At 37.9% G+C, this 19,205-nt stretch overlaps 1 protein-coding gene and 1 long non-coding RNA gene across 2 annotated transcripts in view; one reads left to right on the forward strand and one right to left on the reverse strand.

Annotated features, from left to right (window-relative positions):
* The window catches only part of LOC135210309 (uncharacterized), a 163,616-nt gene that overhangs the window by 127,075 nt on the left and 17,336 nt on the right, over positions 1 to 19,205 (forward strand). The gene's annotated exons all lie outside the window — the stretch shown is intronic.
* Positions 15,919 to 19,205, reverse strand: part of LOC135210308 (small ribosomal subunit protein uS14m-like) — a 49,764-nt gene continuing 46,477 nt past the window's right edge. Inside the window, exon 3 of the mRNA XM_064243192.1 lies at positions 15,919 to 16,277. Within this exon, the coding sequence (XP_064099262.1) occupies positions 16,199 to 16,277 (79 nt within the window). The 3' untranslated portion in view covers positions 15,919 to 16,198. The remainder of the gene's footprint in view (positions 16,278 to 19,205) is intronic.

Raw genomic sequence — 19,205 nt, forward strand, 5'->3', positions numbered from 1 at the left:
AGGATCAATTTAGAGTTAATCACGGTCTAATTATATATATATATATATATATATATATAATATATATATTATATATATATATATATATATATATATATATATATTCATTTGTGTTAATATTGCTGACGGTTCGGCTGGTATACTGATTAAGTCTGCCTTATGCCAGCACGGGCCCTGTACCCTAAAGGGGCCAGTAATTGTGATGAGATATGAAAGGGGAACAGAAGGCCTGCTGTGGACCTCAGGCCTTGTGACTGAACCCAATTTAGAAAAAAATGATAGGTCCCTGCTGCTTGTAAGAGAACACGAAGGGTGCTGAGTATTTGGGTAACTACCTTCATGAGACATCTTGGTGTTTGTTTGTTTGTATGGTGTTTTTACGTTGCATGGGACCAGTGGTTATTCAGCAACGGGACCAATGGCTTGACGTGACTTCCGAACCACGTCGAGAGTGAACTTCTATCACCAGAAATAAACATCTCTCACTCCTCAATGGAATGGCCGAGAATCGAACCCGCGACCACCGAGGTGGGACGCAAACACCATACCAACCACGCCACTGGGGCGCTTTTCTCAGCCATTTGCTGATGCTGTAAAACTGTTCACCAAACAGCAGACTTTTCCAACTATGCTCTGTTTGAGGCAGAAATTAATAAATAAAAATTTTGGCCAGTTTTACGAATTTCCAAAGCAGGGCACTGAGTTAAGTGATTGATTGCATTACTATGTAGAATTGTTCACTAACTTTCTTCCCAAGTTTCCTCGAGATCTACTACGTCATCAGAGAGGGGCCGCCCCTGACTGACCTTCGCCACAGACCATCCATGAGTGACCTTGACTTATTAAAACTGAAACGTTATCAACATCATTATGAGTGTTGTCGTTTGAGGTGGGAACTCTTCCCACTCGGCTATATATTGTTATATATGACGGCAGTTTCTGCTGTGTTTTTTTTTTAAAGTTTCTTCTCCCGAGGACGCCTGCCTTCCCCTTCTTTGAACTCGAAACACCTTAACACAAGGATACTAATATTCTGGGGAAACAGGCAACACAAATATTGCTCATTTAACAAGTCCCAGGTCCCATTGTTGACACCCTCACAAAGCTATAGTAGATTCACATCAAACGTGCATTTGATGTCTAGGGGCAGTCCCGTACGACGCTCCTGATTGGCTGTTGATAAGCCAATCACGGGGCTGGAAACTCTCAGTCTCTCTCTCGAGAGTTCACATGAGTAGCATCTATATTCCACCTCTCCTGAGGGATACCTCTTTCAAAAGTATCCCTCAGGAGAGGTGGAACAATACATCCTGCCTATGTGAACTCTCTCAAGAGACAGAGTTTCCAGCCCTGTGACTGGCTTATCAACAGCCAATCAGGAGCGTCGTACGGGACTGGCCTAGACATCAAATGCACGGTTGATGAGGAGAATGTGATATGAACTACTGAACAAGTTTGCTCTTGAGAAATTGAAAAATTCAAACAATTTCTCTCAAAGAATTTCGTACAATATCCCTGAACAATGGGTCCATGGCTTCCACCTTGCTTTCAGGACGTTACTCAAAAATGCTTTGGTAAACAAGCCAATTCAACGGTTCCTCAAGTCTTGCTTACAATTTCTTTCCGCTCGTCTGAGATATTGATGTTGTTGTCTTTCTACTTCAGTCGCGTTTTGAGCCCTTCCACATTTTACTCTTGTCTCTTTCTGCTATCCATTCATAAAGTAATTGATTGGTTGGAGTATTTGCGATATTATTTATTACACCCCCCGCCCCCCCCCCTTCTCCCCGCCGCCCAGCCATGCTTTCTTCTTCATTCGGAAGTATTTCCAGTTCAAATCGTTTTTTTTCCTTGTTGTGACCGTATTCTCTTGTATTTACTTCTTTTACTTTTCTCATTTTCTTATCTCTGATTTCTGTCCACTTATTGTAGATTCACATCAACCGCGCATTTGATGTCTAGGCCAGTCCCTTACGACGCTCCTGATTGGCTGTTGATAAGCCAATCACAGGGCTGTAAACTCTCAGTCTCTCTCGAGAGTTCACATGAGTAGGATCTATGTTCCACCTCTCCTGAGGGATACCTCTTTCAAAAGTATCCTCGGGAGAGGTGGAACATACATCCTGCCTGTGTGAACTCTCGAGAGAGACTGAGAGTTTCCAGCCCTGTGATTGGCTTATCAACAGCCAATCAGGAGCATCGTAAGGGACTGGCCTAGACATCAGATGCACGGGTGATGTGAATCTACTGTAGTAAGCGAGGGGTTCTTTCAGTCCATTTACGCCAAGGAACACCTGTCTCACCACCTGCGAAACCACACACAGATCTTGAAAAGGAAGAAAACTGAAACCAGTTTAACCAATTCCGATTCTGAATTTCTGACTCAATTATCGCCTCCGCCACAGTACAGCCAATATATAAACATAGCCTTAAATTTCAAGAGGACACGAGCCTAACGAGCCTGTACCCTTTATCAAGAAACAACAAAACAAAATAAGATGTCTGTGAATTTGGTATCTTCCATTATGACGTTCTCTTTATTGCCCTTGAACTGGTCTCTATATTATGGGGTTCATTTTTATGTCAACTCCGTCTCATAACTTGAAATTACATTGTTCGTATTTCAGTCTATGAGAAAAACGCTAAAGGCCTCACAAATGTGTAAGGGGGTAGGGGTACCCCTTTACTCTTTAAAACACCAAGATTTCCTATGAAACATCTCCGGTCTTATTCTATCATAATGACATCACAGTGATGACTTATCAGTCTAAATATCAAGACATTCCCAAGGACCCATTCTCCCCCTACATGCAAGAGGTCCTCACCTCTTTAACGTGCCTGGTTCTCTCAGATAAACTACGCGAAACAGGTCGCTTTCGCATGTTATACACCATATGGTATAAGAGCCTCAACGACGTGATCGGCATGGTCTTGGCCTGCCACCTCGGTGGCCGCGAGTTCAATTCTCGGTCATTCCACTGAGAGGTTAGAGATGTACATTTTTGGTGATAGAAGTTCACTCTCGACGTGGTTCGGAAGTCACGTCAAGCCATTGGTCCCGTTGCTGAATAACCACTGGTTCCATGCAACGTAAAAACACCATACAAACAACACAAGCAAACACCATATGGTACTCATAATCTGGCATATAAAATTTTCGTTAAATGCTCTTTTATGTTTGGGTCAGCAAGAATGCGGATTGCTGACTTTTCCCTGACCTTACTTGGAAAGAACTCGTTTTTATTACAGATGCATTTACTCTGACCTCGTTCACAAATCAGGTCTGGATTGACATCCGATTACTATCAAAATTGGAGGAGAGGAAAAGCAAAGCGAGAAAGGCCCGGTAACAGAATTTGATCAGCGAAATTAAAGAAGTGGGAGAGAAGGAGGAAAGGGGAAAGTAAGAGAGAAGCAACATTTGTTCTCAGAAGGGAAGAAACGTCAGTATTGACTGAGTCACTCAGGTGACAAAACCGCACCCAGACAGTTTGGCTGCAGTGGTGCCAAGGAAGAGTGCCAACTACGATTCCCAAGACGTGTGTGTGTGTGTGTGTGTGTGAGAGAGAGAGAGAGAGTTTGTGTGTATGTTGGTATATATGGCAGTAGGCAATTCTGCACAAGTAAAAATACACTTGTTTATTGTTTAGGTTACGAAATTTGTGCCAAAGGGCACTAGTGTATAATAATCTTTCGAGGGACAATTTCGCCAACTTTGTTCAATGAATGATACTCCATCCACTGGGCGTAGGCTTGTGTTAATTGCGATATCTAATTATATGCAAGGGATAAGTCTTCGTTATTCGTGAAATGCATGTCACCCGAGAAACTTACGATACTTTCTTTGAATTATTAGTACATGCTCACCATTATTAACATCATCGCCACTTATGTCAAGTAAAGTTCAAGTGGGAACAGTTTTATAAAAAGTACTTGAGCACATACATACATACATACACACACACTATACATACATACATATATAATATATATACATATATATAATGCAGTGCTGGTAATCTTCTTAGGCACAAAGATATGGTAATTTAGTTGCATTCCACATAGGAAAATGAAAATGGTATATCTCAGAAAATGCCCAACAGTTTCGTCCTCCAATGGACTTCCGCATCTTCCCTTGGGAGAACGACATCAGGAAGATTATGAGGTCAGTCGATCGGAGCATTATTGATAGCGCCGACTTCTTCTGGGTACATCAATAAAAAGGCGGGCGTTCATTCTTGTCACTTATATCCAATGATCTCATAACAATGAAGGCAAAGAGACTTTATAGCTCAGTGACTTTATACTACTCAGCAAGTTGGGATCATGACGTATAACTTCTGGAAACTTCTGTCAGTATGATCTTCTGCTAGGCTGCTTCACACAGCAGTCTTTGCGTTTTACAGTTGCCACAGATGTTAGCTAGACGGACGATTACAATACTGTTCCGCTGTTGGCTTCTACGTGAGCTGCCGCCAGTTGTACTTATCTGCTCAAAACTGGCTATTCTGGGGCAAAACATTGCTGATGTGAGCTCGTGGCAACGAGTGAAGGACGATCAAGCAGTACGGCAATTGGCAGTGTGGGATCTTCTGGTTACGGGAATATTTAGATCTCCATCAAAGTCTTCGTTGTCAAAGATTCTTTTCTCGGTAGTCTTCGCAAACTGAAGTTTGACATATGTATCAGCGCGATGAACAGCTTGTGGGAAATGAGGTATAAAACTGGTGACATATGTTTGAGGGAAAAAAAAAATGTTATGTGTCTCTCCAATATCCTCCAACATGAGGACAACCAGAGAGGGCGCGTCAGGAAAATTATAACCAACCGCCTTGCCTGCATGAGGAAAGACCTGCGGATATAAATTCAAAAAGGGCCAGACGGACCAGGTACTAATCTTCTGGAGTTCCATAGATTGAGAAAGGAGCAGCGTCAGGCATATATATAAGAATGTCTAATTATGTTCAGAATGTCACTATTTATCTTTGGATAAAAAAAAGACCATTATCAGCTGGCAAATCATTTGCCAATATCCATGCATAACCTCTGTTGTGGAATACTTCCTGCCTGAGTTGATCTGGGAAACAACACCTTCGTGCCTGAGTTCATCTGAGAAACAGCATCCCAAGGTGTTTTGAAAGATCCACTGTGATTATAACTCAATCCTTCATTGCATTACCTAATTGATGAATTACTCAGAGAGAGAGAGAGAAGGAGAGAGATGGAAGAGAAGAGGACGAGAAGGAGATAGAGAGAGAAGAAGAGAGAGAGAGAGAGAGAGAGAGAGAGAGAGAGAGAGATGGGCTGAATTTTGTTCTACATACACAACCTGAATTGACAGGCATATACATACAGTCAAGATCTATTATTATCTGCCCTGATGGCCGAGTTCATTATGCCTCTACTGTCACCCAATTCAAAAAGGCATAAAGTTCAGATCCCAGTCAGGGAAGTTGCACTTATTACATATAATTCAATTTAATTGTTAGTTCTTCCCAAAAGTGTAGTGAATATAATATATATATATATATATATATATATATATATATATATATATATATTAATGAATTATTGCTATCTTAACGTTTATGATACACACACACACACACACATATATATATATATATATATATATATATATATATATATATATATATATATATATATATATAATATTAATGAATTATTGCTATCTTACGTTTATGATATATATATATATATATATATATATATATATATATATATATATATATATATATATATATATATTGACAAACGGAGAGAATGTAGAATTTAGGCCAAAAGCCAAACGCAGGGACCTATGAGGCCATTCATCACTGAAACGGAAACTGACAGTAAAGAGGTTTGATAGGTGTAACGGGGGGGGGGGGGGGGGAGGGGGGGGGGGGGGGGGGGGGGGGGGGGGGGGGGGGGGGGGGGGGGGGGGGGGGGGGACCTAGCAGGTGCCCTATGAATCAACTGTTAGAAGAAGGTGGAAAGTAAGATGAAGAAAGCAACTATGAATGGAAGTACAGGACCTTAAGTAATGCCTACAGTGCTACACATGAGGTGCACTGATGGCGCAACCCCAAACGGGAATATGTTATAGCATGCATTCCATACAGTCAGTAGCAGCTTTGGGTCAGGTACAAAACAATGCATGAAGTTCTTTTCTTAAATGTTTCCTTCATTCATCGAAAGTTTAGCACTTGCTGTCCAATTGCGAAAGTTTGTTTGTTTGTTTGTATGGTGTTTTTACGTTGCATGGAAACCAGTGGTTATTCAACAACGGAACCAACGAATTGACGTGACTTCCGAACCACGTCGAGAGTGAACTTCTATCACCAGAAATACACATCTCTAACACCTCAATGGAATGTCCGAGAATCGAACTTGCGCGGCCACCGAGGTGGTACGCCAACACCATACCGACCACGCCACTAAGGCGCTAAATTTGCGAAAGTGTCTTGTAAATATCAGCGACGACATCTCCCTATATTACTGTTCCTTCTCTTCAGATCTGTTTATTTCCTGGTAGATAAAAACAAGAGCCCTAAACCTAGCAATTACAAATACTGGAATATGATGGCGGCGATGACAATGTGGGTAATTCTTGGTAAATAACAGATCACATTCACACGCGGTGTTCAGCAACCCACAGACTCATGATGGCAAGCAACTTCGCTAGTGGCAGTACCATTGCTCGCTGGGTTGGATTTCAATTTGAATTTTAGTAAGGAAAAAACATTACTCATATGTGGAAAATAAAACCTTGACACATGATTGCTTTTAGTCTTTTTATTGTTTGTTTGTTTGTTTGTATGGTGTTTTTACGTTGCATGGGACCAGTGGTTATTCAGCAACGGAACCAACGGCTTTACGTGACTTCCGAGCCACGTTGAGAGTGAACTTCTGTCACCAAAAATACACATCTCTAACACCTCTTTTTATTACACGGGTATTTCTACGATTCAAGAAAATGTTTGCTAAAATTACCCTTTTTATTTTTTTATTTTTTCAAAGAAAAGCATAGGTTGGTCATGAGCCTAATGGTGTTTGAGTAAAATTTTTTATTCTAATATCACTATCGTAGAGGATGAATCTTTAGTTAAACTCGGTATTGCTCAATGACGAAAGAGCAGAATTTTATTTTCCTTTATAGAAAAAGAAAAGCTTCGTAAAGTAACGAAAAATGATTTTTTTAGATCTAGTTACACCATTCATTCTTTGTAAACTCAAAAAGCATATCCATGTTCACGCTCTCACATGATGCTGTACTGCTGTTTGACACCTGTCAAGCATATGACACGAAGTGTCAGTCAGTGCAACAATAACAGAACGTCTGAATGACCGGCAGTTGAACCAGACTTTATTATTCTCTTACGTAATAAGAAATTATTCAGAATTAATCTGTCCGTAACGAAATCATTTTCACACATGAAATAAACTAATTACACCCGCATTATTTTTTAATCTAATCCAGCTAGGAAAAAATCAGAGGCAGAAAGTCTTGCATAACAATGAACAGCTCTGCTGCTGAACATTCTGAAATGTTTCTTAGATATTTTTCGAGTTTTGCGAGAAACAATATATTAAACGCCAATGATGAATGTAACGGTACTTATGCTGTCAAGGCTTACTGCCAGTGATCATTACGACAACAACCAACAACCAACCCACCCCACAAAAACTGTCCCACCAAGCCATCTCTCTTTGTTATTCAAAACTCACAACCTTTCCTCATATTTAAGGCAAAAAGTAAAGCCAGATGTTTAAAAGTACTGAAACGATGTCTATTGCTTGAATGGAAGGACTTTAAGCATTAATGAGAGGATACTACGGTCGTGAAAATAGTACAACGCATCTAATGAGACTTGTTTGCTTTGAAGGGTTATTACGACGATTCTCCAAATCTAAAAACTAATATATATATGATATATATATATATATATATATATATATATATATATACAGTGTGTGTGTGTGCACTTAGAATCAGGTACTACCAAGGACATTTTCCATCAAACCTGATTCTAAGCGAAAAAACGGCTCCAGTCCACCATTTTCATGTGAAACGAGCACAAGTGCTTGCTACTCTCCTATTTCTTCTGCTCTGCAAATCGAGCTTACGCTCATCAGCAGAGAGGTTACTGACTTAATTATCATACATACTACTTGTCAACCTCAGCATCTACCGAGGCATCTCGAAAGTAAACCATCTTCTATCGACATTCTATTTCTCTCATCCTCGATCGGTTGGTTGGACGAGGAGTTACTGAGTAGGCCTACTTTTTTATTTTATTAGAATGAGTATGCTACTGGCTGGATCTCGAAAGTAAACCATCTACTATCAACATTTTATTTCTCACATAATAGATCGCTTGGTAGGCCGAGGAGTTAATGAGTAGGCCTATTGTGTGGATCTCGAAAGTAAACCATCCTCTATCGACATCTTATTTCTCGCATAATAGATCGCTTGGTTGGCCGAGGAGTTAATGAGTAGGCCTACTGAGGCATCTCAAAAGTAAACCATTGTCTATCGACATTTTATTTCTCACATAATAGATCGCTTGGTTGACCGAGGAGTTAATGAGTAGGCTTACTGGGTGGATGAAATGAATGACAGGAATAAGCATTTCATCGCTAGGTAGAGACGAAATCTAAAAGGAAGAAGAAGACGTGAGGAGCAGCGCGTTCATTTCGGCTGGAAGGAACCGGTATGATCTCGATGTAGGTGCTTTCGCTACGGTCAGCTTCCGAGAAAAGGAAAAAGAAAATTTAAACCTGAAACTATTACAAATCTTGCTCGACGGAAACAATCGCTTGGTAATACGATTATTTCTCCGTTCTTTCATGTTTGTGGGTACGAGAAAATTCATTAATTGCCTCGTACGCTATTTATTAACGATAGCGAACCGTTCCGGGGACACAAAGCAGCTATCACTAAGGACGCTACGATTGCTATCATGCTAGCACTGTTTTAATCCAATTAAAAAAAGGAAACGAAGACTATGCAAACGATTACCACAAATTTATGAGAACAGATTTTAACTCGGTAATTTAAAGACTTGCAATGACAAACTATCCTATCACAGTTTCGATGTCTTTCCAGTTGACACACTTCTTTGGCAAAGAAGAAGGCGCAAAATAACATTCAGAATTTCAGTCCAAATCGTAAGTTTACAAATCAAACTCATGCTTGACCGGGGCTACGATAAGTCCGATCTCAGGCAGCCTGCAGATGTAGTATTGATCCGTATCAAGCCTTCGAGAATAAGCTGAAACATCGCATAATGTTGTTGCGCCAAAACATTGCCTTTAAATTGTATTGGTCACAAGTAAAATACTGACTTACACGCACTTCCTATATATATATATATATATATATATATTATATATATATATATATATATATATATATATATATATATACACACACGTTATGTGTTTGTTAACTTAGCACATGATACTTTTATACAATCAAGTACTAAGCCTCAAATAGTCCAAAAAGGGAATGCACTTTGTCTTGGGAGTAATGTACACCCAAAAGAACTATGTACGATGAATCCACCTATCAAGAGGAGAGACTCGTCAAATATAAAGTTATTTTTCAAGGTAAAATGAATTCGATATATTTTGGTCTAATATTGGAATGTAGCCACTACTACCAATAGTACGTAGTTAGTAGTACGTAGGTGGGACTGAACATTTCTTTTAATCATGGAATGTATGTCATACACTTTACCTTTTCTACCTTTGCTATATTATAACATTCTTCCCCTATGGAGCAGTTGGTTCCATATAAAATTGGTTATCAATTTACCCACACGCGTTTTCACGCAATACTATTTTTGACGAATGACGAGTGCTACTGTCTGAGAACTGGGAGGGGACAGTTAAGGGTGACACTTGGGTACAGAGTAACCTCAGTGCTTATACCTACACATCTCGTGCCAATGACGTAATTACCATCCATGTCACGCAATCTGAGAGTCTTAAATGTCGATAATGTTTTTCAGGATATACATAGCGAGATGTTTTGGTCGACAGAAATATTTAAGATTTTGTGTTCTTTAGGTTATAAACATATTTAAGCGGTTTCTTTTCTTCATAGATACCCTTTCGAACTCGTTTTCAATGCAGTCTGAATTGTGATCGGCATAGTACTATGTGTGTTGCACCAGCTAACGCCATAATTACGTCAACTTGCAGACATAAACATTTGGGCATGTTTTGCAAAGGAAGTTAAAAGTGATTTCGTCAGCAACAAAGATCCCTCATATGGTGAAATCCGGAAACCCGTATCCATAAAATGGGAGAATTGTCAAATATGGCGCAACTGCCCGAAATATCGATTTCTATCTGGTGGCTCTAAACTTCCTCGATCACTGAAGCTCCACGAGCCCAGAGCCAAAGTATATCAGCCTACCGTTCTATGTCACTAAACGCGTTTCCTAATCGCATCGCAGGCTACTGTTTTAAAGACAATATTTTCAAAATAATTCCTGGCGCATTTCTTTACATCGTTATACGTCACTTGAAAGTGTGTATCGAACATCCAGCAGTTGTTATTTGTATCACTTGCCGATAAATAAATACTGTCACGGTTTCTTTCGATAACGAAAACTGTCCTCCCACCGAAGAAACTCCTTGCACTGTACAGTTTTACGGGAGACTTTCAATCTTGCAATACGACTGCATTTTCACCTACCTACAATCAGCGTATCTGATCATCCATTTTACATTCAATTGAGACACCATAGAGTTTCTCGAAGATTCAAAACTTCTTTCCTGTATTTCAAACACATCATCAGTTGTGGTGAATTTAATGAAACGGAAGCTGTTACGTCTTTTATGATTGCTATCTTTATTATTCAAAATTCAGAAAACCTTAATCGTGTCAAATATCACTAGCACATAAAAAATTCCAATGCAAAACTAAATAACTCCTTACAAATCACAAACAATTTGAAAGGATAATACATAATTAAGACAATATAAAATTAAACCCATTGACGAACATAAAAAAACCAGAAAAAGCACTACACCAATTAACCGGACAAAATAATTCAAGCAATGTACTACACAGGCGTTGTAACTAACGACTGTCAAAGTCTTTCTTAACCAAATTTTCACAAGAGAAAAGGAGTGATTTTTTTAAAAAGGAAAATGAAAAAAAAATCACATAACAAATAGCAATATGAAAGTGAAGCATGGAAAGACTGAGAGCTGTTAAATAGCTAAAAGGAACACGAAAAAGTAAGATAATTTCCCTCTGGAGGACTATAGTAGATTCACATCAACCGTGCATTTGATGTCTAGGCCAGTCCCTTACGACGCTCCTGATTTGCTGTTGATAAGCGAATCACGGGGCTGGAAACTCTCAGTCTCTTGAGAGAGTTCACATAGGCACGATGAATATTCCACTTCTCCTGAGGGATACGTCTTTCAAAAGTATCCATCAGGAGAGGTCGAACATACATCCTGCCTATGTGAACTGTCTCAGGAGACTAAGTTTCCAGCCCTGTGATTTGCTTACCAAAAGCCAATCAGGAACGTCGTAAGGGACTGGCCTAGACATCGGATGCACGGTTGATGTGAATCTACTATGGGAGAGCTATGCTTGCATATGCCAAACTTCAAGGAGTAGATCTTTCCCTTTTTTTTCTGCCGAAGTGTGAAGAAGTGTCTGGGATTCACAAAAAAGTACATGCTATCTAAAAGTAATGAGTTTGCAGTAAAAGAATAAATAAATAAAAAAACACACACCAAAAACCCTTCCCCCCTCTAAAAGTAATGAGTATGCAGTAGACAAAAAAAAAAAATACACGCACACACACACACCAAACACCCCTCCCCTCTAAAAGTTATGAGTTTGCAGTAAAAAAAAAAAAAAAAAAAAAAAAAAAACACACACACACACACACACACACACCAAAATCCCCTCCCCAACTCAACATGCTGTAATAGTTATTTTTGGAAAACTTGGGATGTCCACGTGTTGAAATCTAATAGCAAGAACAAAATTGTTATGAATCAACCGCATAGTATACTCTTCCAAATACGTCTTTTACTAGAGAAAAATAGTCTGACCACTTCATTACGTAAGACCTAGCAATTCCCATGCCTTTTAATTGAAATTTCACCCAGGCCTGTCTTGATTTTTTTATCATATAACTTTTGATGGATAACTTTTGATAATGCTGAAAATAACATAACTTATTGAACAGAATAAACACCTAGAAATCTCAACTACATTAAAAACATAACGTAATATAATAAACAAAAACAATTTACCCCTCTGAAATTTCAATGATGTCAAATGATGTCATCATATTCCCAACAATTACATCTGTGGACATCTGAAGTAGAAAATTTTTTGCTAAACTCAACCCATTTCGATTTTTTTGGGGCACCCCCTTTGTAATGTACTAAAATAAAGCACAGTACCTGTACAAGTACTCAACTCCAAGAGGACTTCATAATGGGCCTCATACAATGAAGAATAAATTTCCCATAAAGAATAAAAGAAACATATTGCTAGAGTGTGATTTGCCACAGACAAGTTTTTGGACACCTCCGGAACTCTGAAATGGTAAATGCACTGTATAGTTGAAGTAAGAATGAAAAGGATTAAAAAAAATATAAGTTTGTTCATCCTTTACCATGAGATTACATTTGCCCTCATACACTGCACAATCAAGTTAAAAACAAAAAGTTTATTGAAATATTGAAAGCTTGTTTGTATATTACTTCCTTGTCCTATGTAGTACAGTATATGAAAACAACAATGAAATTGCATCAGTTTTTAAGCCTTATAACTTTGGTGATTGGTATGAATGGTGTTATGAAGTGGTATTTCATAACCTTTCTTACGCTTTTTAATGTTTTAAAGTTTCATCAGTGTTTGATAAGACACATCATAAAAATGGTTAAAATGCTAAATTAAATAATGCATTTCATTCATTTCAGTGAATACTTGTGCAATCATGAATCATTTTGCTGATATACTAGCCAGCACACAAGACCAACATGGCCAAGTTTTGGAAAATACAGTACAAAGATATGTACTTCACTTTTTCTTCAATCATTACAATGCTGTCCATAATAGGCTACTGTAAAGCTTCTTACCCACTGCTAATTAAATATTAATCTCACACAGGAGACAACAAACACTACATAGTATGTATTTACTGCATGTTGAAGTCTCTACCTTCACAGATATCGTGTACATTTCCCTGAATTACAGCAATTTCTTTTGCCCAACTGACCAATTAGCTTATGTAACCAAACTAACATCTGTCCTTTTGACAAGGCTAAAATTAGTCTCTCTCTCTCTTCCTTATACACCAACACTCTAAATCATTGACACCATAACTATAATGATGCATACTATGATTTTGCTTTTAACAATATTGTTATGCAATGATATGTACTGATCATTACATCACCATGATTTTGTTGTGCTACTTCAGCTTACAATCATAAAACCAATTGATAATGGTAGTTATAGTCCTGTCTTATCACTTTAGCTATTTCCTAGCTAAATTTAGAGGTCTCCACCATGACTTGGCAGGTAATCTTGTTGTCTAAGGGATACCAGGTTGTTTTCTTATTTAATTTCAAAAATATAGTAGATTGATATATATAGATTTTTAGGCATACAAACCAAGTGCTGGGGCAACTAAGGTCATTCAATGCTGAAACAGAAAATGACAGTGATAAGGTTTGAAAGGTGTAACAAGAGGAAAACCTCACAGGTGCCCTATGAATCAATTGTTAGCAGAGGTGGACATTAAGATGGAAGAGAGAGAACATGAACAGAGGTACAGTATAAGGAATAAAAAGGGTTGCAGCTAGGGGCTGAAGGGATACTGCAAAGAACCTTAAGTAAAGCCTACATTGCACCTCAGGAATTTCAAAAATATCTATTTGAAAACCATGAAATATTAATTGATTAGCATAGTATATTTTTTACCTAGGAGTATTAGTTTTCTAACTATCCAATTCTCTTCTTTCTCATGTGATATCTTTTTGTTTACTTATGGTGTATAGTTTATGGACCTTATGTGTTTGTGTCATGACTCCTTGGCCGAACTGCTACGGGCATGGCAAAGTTTTATTAATATTTATAAGCTTTATTAATATTTTCATAAAATAAAGTAGCCAATACTAATAACAAATGCAGTTGAGTGTTGGAGTAAGAATGAATGAAACTGATATGTTTGTTCTTGTATTTAAGTGGAATTTCTTACTTGTCATTTGCAACCTATTTTATATAAATAAAATATGACTATGCATACTATTCTTAATATTAGTTGCTGATGACTGTAAAGTAGTTCCTAATACCTAAAGTAATCTGGAAACCAGTTTTGTTGGGGAGGAGTTTTGAATTTACCAGGACCCCTTCACTGCAAAATTTCCTCTTGACCTGTAGGTTAAACCTAAAACAGACCATTACTACATAAGGGGTGTGAGTTTTCCTGTCCTTACTTTTGAAAAAAATCATCATTACATGACTGCTAATTGAGTCCTCAGGGTGTGAATCTTGGTTGCTTTGCTAGCAATCTTTTGCCAGTAAATCAAGGTTCCCCCACACAAGTCGTACTAGCAAAGATTTACTGTTTAGTTAATCTCAAGGTTTAAATGATCACACTCATTCATGGTAATAATAGTTACAGTCCTGTCTTGCACTTCAGCAATTTCCTTGCTAAATTCAGAGGTTTATGACATAGACAACTTTTCATGAAAATTTTCTACCCAGTAGTATCATCATTCCCCTAGGGTAGTACTGTATTGTGCCTCTCACTGCATACTGAAGACTACTTTAAGTTCCTTGTAATTGAATGGAATTTAATATAAAATTTAGGTATAAGGCCAAGTACTGGGACCTGTGAGTCATTCAGCACTGAAAAGGAAATTGAGATTAAAGGTTTCAAAGGTTTAACAGGAGGAAAACCTCACAGTTGCACCATGAAACAATTGCTATGAGGGTGGAAAGTAAAACTGAAGAAAGAACAAGAATGGAGGTACAGAAGGCATTACAACCAGTAATGCCTACAGTGCACCATGTAAGGGTGCACTGATGACACTACCACCCTATGAGAAGTTCCCTGAATAATGTTCTTTCAACCTCCAACTGAGTTACGTCAGTCTCACTGTACCTCACCTTCCAACTTCTTTAACTGTAATTTGCTTTATTAAATGAGCCCTTGGATCATCTACCATGCCCCAAATGGTTTCAAAAGTTTATTATACTGAACATTCTTTTGCCCTAGTACAGTATTCTTTTGGCCATAGATATAATTTTTGTACTGCATTTTGTTTCAATTTAATACCACACAATACTGCTCTTTGTTTGTTTGTATGGTGTTTTTACATTGCATGGAACTAGTGGTTATTCAGCAATGAGACCAACGGCTTTATGTGACTTCCGAACCACGTCGAGAGTGAACCTCTATCACCGGAAATACACATCTCTCACTCCTCAGTGGAAGGCCAGGGAATCAAGCTCGTGGCCACCGAGGTGGTAAGCCAACACCATACTGACCATGCCACTGAGGTGCAATACTGCTTTTTGTTTCAATTTCACAAGAGGCTTTTATACTGTGATGTACAGCAAGCCAAGCACCATTAAATCTAGGTTATGATATGGGTATGGTTGAATGAATCCACATAAACATGAGGTTACTGTAATGTAATATTAAACCCTATCACTTGGTTAATGAAATACAAAAAGTAACAATTAATTTATTAGAAAATATAAAGATAAGGTTGGTTGGAAAAACAAAATTGGGAAAAATCACACTAACACACGGAGGTCCTACTGTAACTGTAGTATGTAAACCCTATCAACTGTAAGGAAATACAAAAGTCAACAATTAAATTTATGAGAAAAATATGAAAGATAGGGGTACAATTAACATGAGCAATATATTTACACATTACTTTCCAGCCACCCTAACCTTGCAATTAGCAGTGAAAAGTTATTTTGATGAACTCACTAAAACAAGTGTCTTTTGACTTTCAAATATTCATGGTAAAAATGGTAATAAATTGTAAATTAAACACTGCTAAATTGCAAAAATTTCTAGTACATTCTAGAAATAAAAATCTACAACTTGCAAAGGATATTGTTCAAAACTTACAACATGGCATAAATTCATATAATTTCCAGGTATAAATGCATGTCCACAGGTTACCACATAGCTCTCTGCACCCCAGATAGTTTGTTATAATCTGCTTCATGTCGCCACACAATACGAGATAGACGCCACCTACGAAAATATTCATATTTTCAAAATGACTGACACTGTAGCTACAATCTTCTTGTAACTGTCTTCATACATGACAGGCAGGGTTTACTCCATGCCCAATAGTACATACTTAAAACGAATAAAATAATAATTAACTATGGCTACGTACTTTCCTCCACCTGGCCTGATAGTAATCAATTTAAACACAGAAAACAGGCACAGGAGGAAAGCACTCTGTAGATAGGGCTGCATGGTATACAGCAGCTCAAGGGTCGTCATCATTTCGTCCTGTCAGAGGTCTGCCAAGAACAGATCTTTTATTTTTATTGCAGAAAGAACTACAATCTTGTTGATGTAAGTGTAACATTGTTACTGTTTTTTAAACAATGAACTTATCCTCCTAACAGGGACTGAATACTCAGAAAAGACAAGACAACCATCTATGTCACACTCACAGTTCAACTTCTGATTCACAAATGAGCTAGTATACAGATCTTTCAAAGCACTGGCCACTTCATACACCTACAGAGGCTTGTCATCAGTACATCAAACCCTTCGACGAACTGAACCGTTCACCTTTATCTTTTTGTGATATAGATGACATCTTGTCAATATTGTACCTCTCATAATGTCAATATAACACTTTCTAGGTCTTCCTCTCCTTCTTCCCCCTAACACTTCAAAAGTATTGCATTCTTTTCACCAGCCTGTCATCATCTATTCTTTCCACATGACCCAAAATCTAAAAACTCTATGATTTATCCTGGTTTCTACCTGTTACCGTTTCTTCGTTTCTCTACATTTCTCACCATTTCAATTCCTGTGTGCATTTCACACCAAGTAATATATTCACATCTACAGCTTCAGCCTATTTTCTTTCAGATTTTGCATCCAGACTTTACTTTCGTACAGGAGAAATGGCTCAGCAATTCCTCCATATATACCATAGACACTACAATTTCCTCTCTACCTTGTACATACATCCTGCTACCTCCCTAGCTTCTACTACTCAGACTCAACTCTTTTCTCATCCTACCATCATCTAAGCTATTTACTTCTAAATACCTAAAAAATCACTCTTCATATCAACTTTCACTGCTCAACATTCCCAGTTTCCAGTCACTCTAATAACCCTACTCTTGCTCAAATTTACCCACTATCTTCCCTTCCAAACACTTTCAATTCCTTTATTTTTTCCAGAATTTACTACATCAATATTTACAGTTTATCCACTGATTTCTTCCATCACTCTTTCGATTAAGATGTTGAACACTTGAAATTCCAGTATCATCAAATAATGATGCACCATAAATTATTTTTATAACCCCACCACCAAGAAGACCTAAATCCTCCTTGCCTCAGCCCCATTCTACCAAAGCAATCAATCTCTCCCTTACAAATTTAAGCCTACACTTCGCTTCCATCACAAAAAAAAAATTCTAAAGATTTTAAACAATTTATCTTTTGTACCATACATCCCCAATGACTGCAAATTATGAGCTTTTTTTAAGTTCTTGGATGATACTTGCAGCAATTCACCATTTCCTTAAAATTTTCATACTGTATACTCCTACTGCATTAAAAACATTTGATCCTAAAACACTCTTCCTTGAATCAATCCAAGATATTCTTAATTACACTAGCCTTATTCTGTAATTCATTTGCTTAATAACCTTTCTCTATTCTCATGTTTGCTTGCAGAACAACATATCCCTCCTATGACCTTTCTCATGATCATTTTCATTACATGACATTCCTTCTCACTTTCCTTTCGACCACCTTCCTGTTATTGTGTACAAGATCTTTTCTCTTTGGGACTGCACCTCAAACAAGCGCTGTGTTTGCATCACTATATCTTTCATTTTCTCATTCTACCACTCAATTTTTCATTTCCTTTTCCAGCCAAAACTATGTTGAATTCTGGAATTCAACATGATCTTTCATAAACTCCTTCCACTTCTATCTCATACCTAATCATATCTTTCATTCACTTTCTCTTTATATCCTCTCCTCACCTCCTCATCAAATTCACTGGCCTTAATTATCATTACAGCCGCAGTTTCATCCCTTCCTCTTCAGAGTAAACTCATCTACCTTAACAATCAGAAATGCCTCCAGTCACTCCTCTGGTCACCCTTACATCTATCAACTTGCTCTTCCATCTATTCAGTGCTAACACAAACAAAATACAACAAACTCCTTTCTGAACTATATTCTCTTTCTCTAGCATAGTCATGAATTATATAAATACATTTCAACAAAACTCATCTTGTTCTTGTCTACTCAATGCCATTCCCTTATCTGGTACATCGTTTTCTACCTAATTGTACATACCATCATTTCATACTCTCCAAACCCTGCCAGGAATAGATTCTAACTCTCCCAGAAACACTCTTTCACTGTCCTTCATTTACAACTCTTGCCATGCACACTATAAAAAAAAGGTTCTTTCACCACATTCAATCTTATCACTTTAATCCTTGAACTAATAATTTTGTACTCTTCTAATTATCCCTACATCTCCCTAATGCTACAAGAAACTGCCACCAAAAGCTGTTTCCTCTCATCAACTTCCATGGTAAAGGCTTTTTGATTTAGGTAACAAGACCACAGCTAACCTGGGAAATATATGGTGGCTCTACTTGGATTAATGTGATGGAGAAGGGAGTCACCTGTAAATACTTGTCAAGAGGGTTGGATTGATTGACTGATTATGAAATTTAGGTCTTGAGGACCAAGCACCGGAGCAAATGATAGTTCTCTAACCTCCTAAGGATTTGGAGACTGTCAAAGTTGTGCGGAACCCCAAGACAATGACTTATAATAAAAGAAAATTTTACATATACATACTTGCCAAGTAATTCCAAAGCAATCAGTTTCATTTATTCACAGTAGTTTAGATTCAAATTCCTATAAGACAGAGCTCTCTCCTAGCCTACCAACACACCA

The sequence above is a fragment of the Macrobrachium nipponense genome, chromosome 39 (genome assembly GCF_015104395.2).
Source record: "Macrobrachium nipponense isolate FS-2020 chromosome 39, ASM1510439v2, whole genome shotgun sequence".
NCBI lineage: Eukaryota > Metazoa > Arthropoda > Malacostraca > Decapoda > Palaemonidae > Macrobrachium > Macrobrachium nipponense.